General features: G+C 43.9%; 1 protein-coding gene across 3 annotated transcripts in view; it reads left to right on the top strand.

Annotated features, from left to right (window-relative positions):
- Window positions 1-10,000, top strand: part of htr2cl1 (5-hydroxytryptamine (serotonin) receptor 2C, G protein-coupled-like 1) — a 124,668-nt gene that overhangs the window by 100,346 nt on the left and 14,322 nt on the right. For 2 of the 3 annotated variants that reach the window (XM_042069748.1, XM_042069747.1), the window contains 2 exons: window positions 3,601-3,771; window positions 6,436-7,313. In XM_042069748.1, the coding sequence (XP_041925682.1) occupies window positions 6,890-7,313 (424 nt within the window). In that variant the 5' untranslated portion in view covers window positions 3,601-3,771; window positions 6,436-6,889. The remainder of the gene's footprint in view (window positions 1-3,600; window positions 3,772-6,435; window positions 7,314-10,000) is intronic. The other variant, XM_042069749.1, reaches the window with a different exon arrangement.

Here is a 10,000-nt window from a genome sequence, read left to right as displayed (position 1 = left end):
TGTACATGGCGTGTGAGTGTAGCGCTGTATAAGTATATATACTCTTTTGATCCCGTGTGGGAAATTTGGTCTCTGCATTTATCCCAATCTGTGAATTAGTGAAATTCACACTCAGCACACAGTGAACACACACTAATTCCAGCGCAGTAAGCTGCCTGCAGCAACAGCGGCGCTCGGGGAGCAGTGAGGGGTTAGGTGTCTTGCTCAAGGGCACTTCAGCCGTGCCTACTGATCGGGGTTCGAACCAGCAACACTCCGGTTACAAGTCTGAAGTGCTAACCAGTAGGCCATGGCTGCCCCTGTACTGTAGCTGCCTGGCTTCTTGACCTCGAGAAATAGAGAAATAGAGATTTACGTGAAAAATCGCCAGATTTGTCCTTTAAAATCTCAGCTTCTCTGGCTATTGCTTGCTAGCCCAGTTCTTTAGCCTCTATGCTACCACTGTCATCACAAACCTGACCCAAACAGAGCCCCTCTGTGCCTGGTGATCACTCTTATCAGCCCTGACCATGTTGTACAGACACACACACACACACACACACACACACACACACACTTACACACACAGTCATGGGAATTTATGGAAACCAGTAAATTTGGAGATTACAGTAGTATTACTGCAAACTAGTGGTACAGAAATGATCCGTGACTGTATGTATCACTCTCATAAACACACACACAGAAATCACTTCCTGTCTGAATTTTACAGGAAAACACGGAGGGGAAGGAGACAAGGGCATGCAGGAGGAGATCTTCTAGTGCACTGTTGCCATTTCACAATGTTAACCATTTCTTTCGCAACATGAGAGCATGAGACCCAACAAATTAAAAAGACGCTTGTTTAAACATGGCTTATTTCTTGTTACCATTTTATTGGGGCGGGTGTTGGGGGACAGATGGCCAGACACCCGTCAAAAGTGGGTAATGACCGCGAGAACCACTACAGTAAAATATGTGCCATCACCGTATGGTAAGGTCACACACTGACACTCAGGGACAGTACAATTACATGGAAATTAAAAAAAGTCCCAAAAAGAGAACACGTAACAGAAACCTTGGCACGTCAACTACTTATAAATATCAAAATCCTACATTGTGATTCCAATACTCTCACAGTCTTGTGCATTTGCATACACAGGCACAGATAGACAATAGACAGCCCTTTTCTGAGAGACAGTGGAATAGAGCTTAATGTCCAATATTCCAATATGTGGCTTATGTTCTACATTATGTCCAGATAGATAGATAGATATACTTTATTGATCCCTACAGGGGATCAAGGGGGATGTAGGGGAAATTCATGTCCATGTCCAATATTCCAATATGTGGTTAAATGCTCTACATTTCTTACTATGTCTCTTTGACACTAAAAACATGCTCCTTGTTCATGACCCTGTATGATAGGCTATCTGTATTGTTTTCCCAAATCGCCCAGCCCTAATGCCATGCCATATCGCCCAGCCCTAATGCCATATCTCCCAGCCCTAATGCCATATCACCCAGCCCTAATGCCATATCTCCCAGCCCTAATGCCATATCACCCAGCCCTAATGCCATATCGCCCAGCCAGGTATGTGTAGTGTACAGCTTTAACAGGGAAGCATAACTGAAGCGTTCCGTTCGCGCAGCGTCTGCTGCAATAATTAGCTTCAACTGAACAGGCTACACCAGATGTGACAGCGTCGTGTACGTAAAAAACAAATAGACCTGTCTTCTAAAACTATTATTTTTTGAGTGTCGCGAACAGAACACTTCAGCTACGTGTTTGGTGTAGCCTCCCTGTAAAGCTTCAAAAAGTTAAAGTCAGACACTGTGTCTAGGGAACGTTCCCCTGGGACCGTTTTGGCAAACCCAGCCAAACGTTCCACCAGACACGTTTCTGAGGTGCAAACTAGCCAGCAACCCAGCGTTTAGATGTTTAGACCAGTGGTTCTTAACTGGTCTGGCTTTGGGACCCACAATTTCCCATGTTCATGAAGTCACGACCCATATATATTTTATAGCGTCCAAGACAACAGATTTGGTGAGCTACATGCTAAGAAAGGCGAAGTGCCTGTAGGCCTATTTGTTTGGAACATGCTGTTTGGCATTACCTTTGTGAAGTCTCCAGCTCCTGATGTCACCTTAAAGTACTTGACAGGTCTGTCTTTGACAGGTGTACTTTATTATGAGGCATTTTTACTCATGTTCCAGCAATTGTGAACATCGCACACTGTGGATTCTGCACCATTTCATCTCAATTTAAGTCTATTTGAATTGGGCGATTTCTTCTTTTTTTTTTAACCACAAGCTCCGCGACCCACCCAGAATGGTTCCGCGACCCACTTTTGGGTCCCGACCCACCAGTTAAGAACCACTGGTTTAGACGTTGTTTACTACAGTTAGGTCTGGTCCAACTAAATTGTAGCTTACACAAGCTCAGCAGTATTCTTTGGTTACCAAACCAAAGTTTTGGATTAATAGTGCCTATATCTCGCTACGTTTCACAAAATATAAGGGCACAAACCCTGAACTGCCGTCTATGAGTTAGCTGCCACATCTTGCTGGGTTTTTTTTTTTCGCGAGCAACCCGGGGGATTTTAGCTCAATTGTCAACACGCTCGACTTCCGCTCTGAGGTGCAGCTGTTCGCAGGTTCGAATCCGCCTGTGTGCTGAGTCTGGTCTTCGTGCGTTGGGTTGAATTGCACAGCTCGGCCCTGCACACAGCCGGATTCCCTAATGAGTTGGTCTGAGTTCAGGCCTGGGCCAGGCCCGGCCATTTAAAAATATAAAAATGGATGATTATATAAAATAGCTTTGCAATGTTTTTTATACCTTCTGGCACAGATGATTTCCTTGTGTTGCTGTGCCAAGGGACAGAGGAAGTGATTTTGCACTGATGTGTTTGTTTTTTTGAGGGGTGCTTTTTGTTTGTTTATTTGTGTTTGTGTGTTTTGTGTTTATCTGTGTGTGACCGGATCTGTGAGGGGGGATAAGTGAATTATGGCTCTCCGTATCACAAGAACATCTCAGCTCCTCATATCAACACCGTGGAGAGTCTGGATCAATCTGTGGGAATTACTGTCTCTGGAAAAGCTCAGCGTGTGTGTGTGTGTGTGTGTGTGTGTGTGTGGATACCATCCTCAAATATATCTTCACAGGCATAATAGTGAACATCATCTAATAATGAGGAAACATGAATCCTGACCCAATGCTCTGTTTGTGTTAGGTGTGTGGTGTGTGTGTGTGTGTGTGTGTGTGTGTGTGTGTGTGTGTGTGTGTGTGTTTGTGTGTGTGTGTGTGTGTGTTTGTTTGTTTGTTGCTTTAAAACTGCCATTGTGAGTGGGTGTGCTACACATTAACACAGGGATTCTCACAGGGTTGCGGTCGTCATTGTGTATGAAACAGCAGCTGTGCATTGTGTATAGGCCATAGGCCCCGCTGAAGTAATCGATCCCCTAGTTATTTTAACACCTCTCTCTCTTTCTCTCTCTCTCTCCTCACCCTCTTACTCCATCTCTCCCTCTCTTTCTCTCTTTGTCAAACTTGCTGCCTTACCTAATTCTCTCTCTCTCTATCTCACTCTCTCTCTCTCTTCTTTCTCTTTGGTGCCAATATAGATGGAGATGTACTGCAGGCCCTGCAGAAGTGAGGTGAAGTAAACAAGTGAAAGCATACAGAAAGAAAAAAGAAGAGAAGAAAAGAGAGAATGCTTGTGAAATGTGAACAGCAACCTTGTGAGTTCCTCCCACTGATCTACATTTGCATGAGCACAGGAGGAACACTTTTAAGTGAGTGGCCAAATGGCCTATCAATCATTATAATGAACCAATAGGGATCTGCCAGGCTGCCTTATAACCATCGCCAGATCTAACCACAGATCTAAGATAAGATCACAGATAAGTCAGATCTAACCACATGGACGCACAAAAGAAACGTCACCAACACGCCCTCTCACTAGGTGTGAATTTTAACCGCATGTTCTACTCCTCGTTCAGACACAGCACATTTACATAATGTCCGGAGGAAATACTAGGGGGGGAGTAGTATAAACACCGGGGTAAATTCGGACTTCCATATGACCGGTTATGTCGTTCAGATATACAGCCCCACCGTTTAACATCGGCAGAACCTCCAGTCTTACACTTATGTCTAAAAAGCGCTTATTGGTTGGGAATGAGCTTTTGGTCTGGCTCCTGACTTGCATTTTGACTCTCGCTGTTGTGTCAGGCCCACTTTTTGTTTGCGTTGTGACATCGCTAATATGTCCACATGTCACAGGCCACTGATCGATGAGGGTAAATGCAAGGATAATAGCCGCAATTATGCGGGCCTTATTTGATTTGGCTGTCTGGAATAGCTTTGTAATAAGATACCCCCTCTCTGTGTGTAGGGAACAATTAGTGGCTTGTCACTCATTATGATGATATAGACGTTTACATTAACGATAAGCGCCTCTGTAATAAACAGGCCCCTAATGAATAGCAATTGTGCCACATGCGTAATGAGTTTAAAAGTCCTCCAACGTTTCATGCTGAAATGACAGCAAACTCTGCGACGAGTTGATGATTTGATCTGATTTGAAAATCTGGGCCACCTGTGAACCATATATGGACCAAATCCAATGCATTAGAATAGTTAGTGCAACTTTTTAATTTCTCAATGTATTAAAAAAAGTCTTATCAAAAAGTACAAGGCTTTGTGCTTTGTGTTAAATGAAAAAGTATTTAATGAAATGGGGTTGGTGCGTAACACAAATCTTCTAACGCATCAGATACGCCCTTGAACTCAAAGAGCACCTGACTTTTATGCATACATTAGTGAAGTAGCACTCCTGTCAGCCAAATTCTCGAGGCTAGGCCAGAACTCATCTTCTAGTCTCAGGACCGACCCTTAAGCCTATTAAATCTGGGCAGGATCCGACTTGAAAATAGGCCTCGTCTCACCACATCTGAATCGTTTCAATTCATAAAGTCCCGATTTGGTTCGATTTCCAATTTCATTCGATTCCATATCAATTCTGTTTATTGTTTATAGGTTGGCAAATACCATCTGCCTGCCAGCACTTCCTTTTTGCAGCCGTGCTTAATGCTAACAAACTAGCTAACTATCTGATTAGCTAACTTAAATGGCAATGCTCACTTAGTATTCAGCTGACTAAAACAGTATAAGTATAAGTATATATACTCTTTTGATCCCGTGAGGGAAATTTGGTCTCTGCATTTATCCCAATCCGTGAATTAGTGAAACACACACAGCACACAGTGTACACACAGTGAGGTGAAGCACAGACTAATCCCGGCGCAGTGAGCTGCCTGCATCACCAGCGGCGCTCGGGGAGCAGTGAGGGGTTAGGTACCTTGCTCAAGGGCACTTTAGCCGTGCCTACTGGTCGGGGTTCGAACCGGCAACCCTCCGGTTACAGGAAGTGCTAACCAGTAGGCCACGGCTGCCCCTTGACATGACACAAACAAACCAACAAAAGGAGCTTGTTTGGCATTTTAATAAGGTTATCCCTCTAGGCTTTGTAGTTTACCACTGCAACTACCGACATTGTTGGCCAGCAATACACCAGCAATTGGCAAGCAGTTGGCTGCAAGTAAGACTGAGAAGCCCAGCGCTGTTCTAAAAAGTTGACAATTTTTTAACTTCCTGGGCCCAGTGAACGAAGACAGTCTACGCTGAGCGTGTTTTTCTGAACACTGTGAACGCTTAACATCATAGGATTTATATGTTGGCTTAATACACATTTTATTCATGCTTTCACAGACAAAACGAAAAGGGCTACAGTATGTTAAAACATTGATTTCAGGATTTCATGAATCAATATCGAATTATTCAAACAAAGATTAATTGAAATTGATTTTCCGATTTTTGAAACCCATGCCTTCTCAAAAGTCAGCTACGATCAACCGACTTATCTAATGATATACCAAGGCAGCACTGGAGTGAAGTGCTTTTTACATGTCTTCCTCTTCATCCGTGAACTCAATTAGCCTTTCCCTGCAGTGTGTGTGTGTGTGTGTGTGTGTGTATGCCCATTTCTGCCCCAGCTGATTGCCTTGCACTGGTAGAAATTGCACTCCAAGAGGAGCAAACTCTCTCTCTCTCTCTCTCTCTCTCTCTCTCTCTCTCTCTCTCTCTCTCTATCTGGAGGATTTTCCATGCACTGTGAAGCTGTGTAAGTGTAGATAGCACAGAAGGTTAAGGAAGGTGTAGCGTTTGCTTTGTGTTATTGTAAAACTTAGTGTCTAGAAGCACAATAATTGCACTAAGAAATGTAATGGAATGTCTGACACAGAGTCACAATATACGTAGGCAAAGAGCTCATGAACCATTAGAAATTCTCCAGAATACAAATTTGTGACTAAATGCATTTTTCCCCTTTTGCCGTTGTGTTGGTATTCAGAACATGAAAAGAAGTAATTTCCCTTCAAATTTGCTTTCTCTTTTAGGTTGAACCTACAGTGTGAAGAAAAGATTAAAAGATCAAAGAGGACAACACAGAAATTCTCCATGTTTAACATGGATGCGATGACTGTCCTGGAGGTTGGACCATGCTCCCATTTCACCTGCGGCATCTGAGGAGATCTTTCACTTCTCATCTCTGTGGGCGGAACAAGTGGAACAAGATCCCCCTTCATCCCCTGCCTCCTGCCCTCCCATAGCCCCTGTCACCCCCCCCCCCCCCCCCCCACCCAACCCACCCGCTGAAAGCCCTGGGACACCGCCCAAGCAGCTCTCCACCGCTGGTGCCGTTATCAGTGACTCCAGCTCCGCTCAGCTCATCACTGCCCCCTAGTGGTGCCTCCAGAGGAAGAGGAAGTGTCTGTTTCTGAGACCCTGGTGCTGGAGGGGGGTGGCTAAGGGGGGGAGCTCAGACTGGCTCAAGCACTCCCCCCTGCTCCGATGATGGGGACCCCCCGCGGTGTGGGGCCCTTGTTGGGGGGCTTCGGCTCCACCACAGCCTCGCTGGACGTTGCCGAGTGGATAGCGGCGTGGCCCGGTAACGCCTCGACCATTACACTCCTAAATCAGACCGGCGCCGTCTGGACCGAGCGCAGTGCCAATATGTCACAATACCCGGCCGGACCCGACGACGGGGTCGATGCCCACGGTGAGCCGGTGGCGATGAAGGCAAAGAACTGGCCGGCGCTTCTCATCCTCATCATCATCTTCCTCACCATCGGTGGCAACATCCTGGTGATCATGGCTGTGTCGATGGAGAAGAAGCTGCAGAACGCCACCAACTTCTTCCTGCGCTCGCTGGCTGTGGCCGACATGCTGGTGGGCATCCTGGTCATGCCCATCTCACTCATCAACATCCTCTATGGTGAGTTGTTTTTCTCATTGTTGACCATCCTGGTCATGCATATCTCACTCATCATCATCCTCTGTGGTGAGTTTTTTTTCTCATCGCTGACCATCTTACTCATCTGTGTCTTCTGTAGTGAAGTGTGTGTTTGTGTCTGTGAGTGCGTGCGTGCATGTTTGTGTGTGTGTGTGTGTGTGTGTGTGTGTGTGTGTGTGTGTGTGTGTGTGTGTGTGTGTGTGTGTGTGTCTGTGTGTGTGTGTGTGTGTGTGTGTGTGTGTGTGTGTGTGTGTGTGTGTGTCTGTGTGTCTGTATGTATGTGTTTGCTGATTCAAGGTGTGCATATGACTGCATGTTCAGTCATATTCATACAGAGTTCTGTAAAATCCTGCTAAAGTTTCTTGAGTTGAAGATGTCCATTGTGACCTACTTAGATCCATGTACTCTGTTATATATCAGGCAGTGGTAGGTGGACATAATAGCCAAGCTGTTACTTTAATATGCTGTTGGGGCATCATAGGCATGACATTTCCAAAAGCAATTTGAGGTCTTGGACTCCTGCCCTCTGCAAGCCTATGGGAAGTGATTAATGTAGTCCCACCGCCATCTAAGTCAAGCATTTGTCAAAACATACCCCAACAAACCACTGAAACGGCTGGGAAGGCAGTATAATATATGCTCTCGAGGTTTAGGGAGTTTATCATTGAAAAGATCAGTAAATGAAGGCAGCAAAAGTGAGGCTAGTTTGCCTTTTTTGGTTTGGATTTAATTCAACATTTCAACATAAGCACTAACAAATCACAAACTCCAGTATTGTGAACCCAATTTAGTCCAGTTATGGAGTTTTTCAGTAATGGAATTTTCTCAAGCCTCATAATGAATTGAAATATATCATATATACACATTGCACACAGTCTTACATTCATGCCTTGAATTGATGTAAACAAATGATTAAATTCATCATTTCCAAAGACCATATAAAGTATTCAGTAAAAAGCCATTTCACAGCCTATTCACATTTAGTTTCACCCACCTGAATATGTCAGGGGAAATGCCAGGCATCTATTTGTTGGGCATTTTTAGCTAGAGTTACCCATAAATGCCAGTATAGTAAACGATCAAAAGTCACAGTGACATTTAAGAGTAAAAGTTTCTGTTGTTTGTTTTCCTCTCACTCTCTCTCTCTCTCTCCTGCACTTTCCTCTTTCCTTGTTGCCTCATCACTCAGCCCATATTATGGGATGCCATTTTACAACTGCTGCTGCTGTCTGTAAGCACATTCTTCCAGTTGGCTGGGAAGTCGTGCCATTTCAGAGTGGGTGATCCCAATTTAAACGATTGAAGCCGAGACCCTAACTGCATTGTCCTTGTTTCGTGTTGCAGTTTATTACCCAGTCAGTAACCCTGAGTAACACGGAATAAGACTGCTCATTATGGCTGTGGAGCTGTCCCGTGTCCTGCCCCTATACCAGAGCCTGACTGCTTAGATGGGCGAAATAATTGGAAGATTTGTTGTGTGTTATTGAGAACAAAACGTAATTAGAATGGGATGTTTTTTGTTTCTCTTTCTCAGCCTTCTCTTTTTCCTCTCTCTATTCAACATGGTGACTTTGGTTATGTCTGTTACACCCTCTGAAAAACAATCAACAAAAAACAATAATAAAAAAAAAACATAATTAGAATATAAGGGAAATGTGCAAGGACAGTGCACCCTTTACTTGTGTGCTTTGTACTTGGATAATGAACAATGTAAATTATAATGCTGATATAAACACTGACCCTCTAGCCATATTATAGGGATAGAGAGCCATTCTCTACTTGGCTGGAGGATATGGAGGATATTGCTCATTTCACCTTGTGCTAACAACAGGGAAAGAAACTGCCTGTACTATCTGCACTGTCTGCACTGTCCATATATGTTATATCATTACATACACTGAGTGAAGCTTTTGTAGATTTTACTTGAGTCCTATGTCTTTTAGTGTAGCCAGTTTATAGACATGTAATAGTAGACACAGAAACTTTCCACACAAGAAGCTTTTCACCTTTAAATATTTATTTATATTTTTATATTTATATACTATAGTGCCATCATGGGAACTACTGAACTTTTCTGTGGTGTGACTTTTGTCACATCAGCATACATTTTTGCTTTGATATGCAGCAGTTACTGAAAAAAAACATTAAAATTTTATCACAGACATGCACGCATACACTCATAGACACACAAAAACGAAGAATACATACAGTATTTATATGGGACAGGTCGCTTTATGTTTTGTCTTTTGTTTTTTTCCCCCGGGGTTTAGTGCTAATTCTCTTTGTAGTGAAATGCATTGTGGAGGCTCCTTCAGTCAACCTTCTCAATCAGACAGCAACGCTTTCAAGTATCCCATTTGGTCTTAGACGTATGACAGAGAGAATCTCATGACCTCTGCTCAATATATAGACTCTGTAGTCTTCCTACATTATTCAGTGTGTGTGTGTGTGTGTGTGTGTGTGTGTGTGTGTGTGTGTCTGTGTGTGTGTCTGTGCATGTCTGAGTATGTGTGTGTGTGTGTGTGTGTCTGTGTGTGTGTATGCGTGTGGGAGAGAGAGAGGGAGAGAGAGAGAAAGAGAGAGAGGGAAAGAGAGAGAGGGAGAGAGAGAGAGAGATGGTCAGGAGTATTTTTATAATGAACTATATTATAGAACTCTGCAGTCCATTT

The sequence above is a fragment of the Alosa sapidissima genome, chromosome 18, assembly GCF_018492685.1.
Source record: "Alosa sapidissima isolate fAloSap1 chromosome 18, fAloSap1.pri, whole genome shotgun sequence".
In the NCBI taxonomy this organism is placed as follows: domain Eukaryota; kingdom Metazoa; phylum Chordata; class Actinopteri; order Clupeiformes; family Clupeidae; genus Alosa; species Alosa sapidissima.
This window is presented reverse-complemented; position numbering and strand designations above follow the sequence as displayed.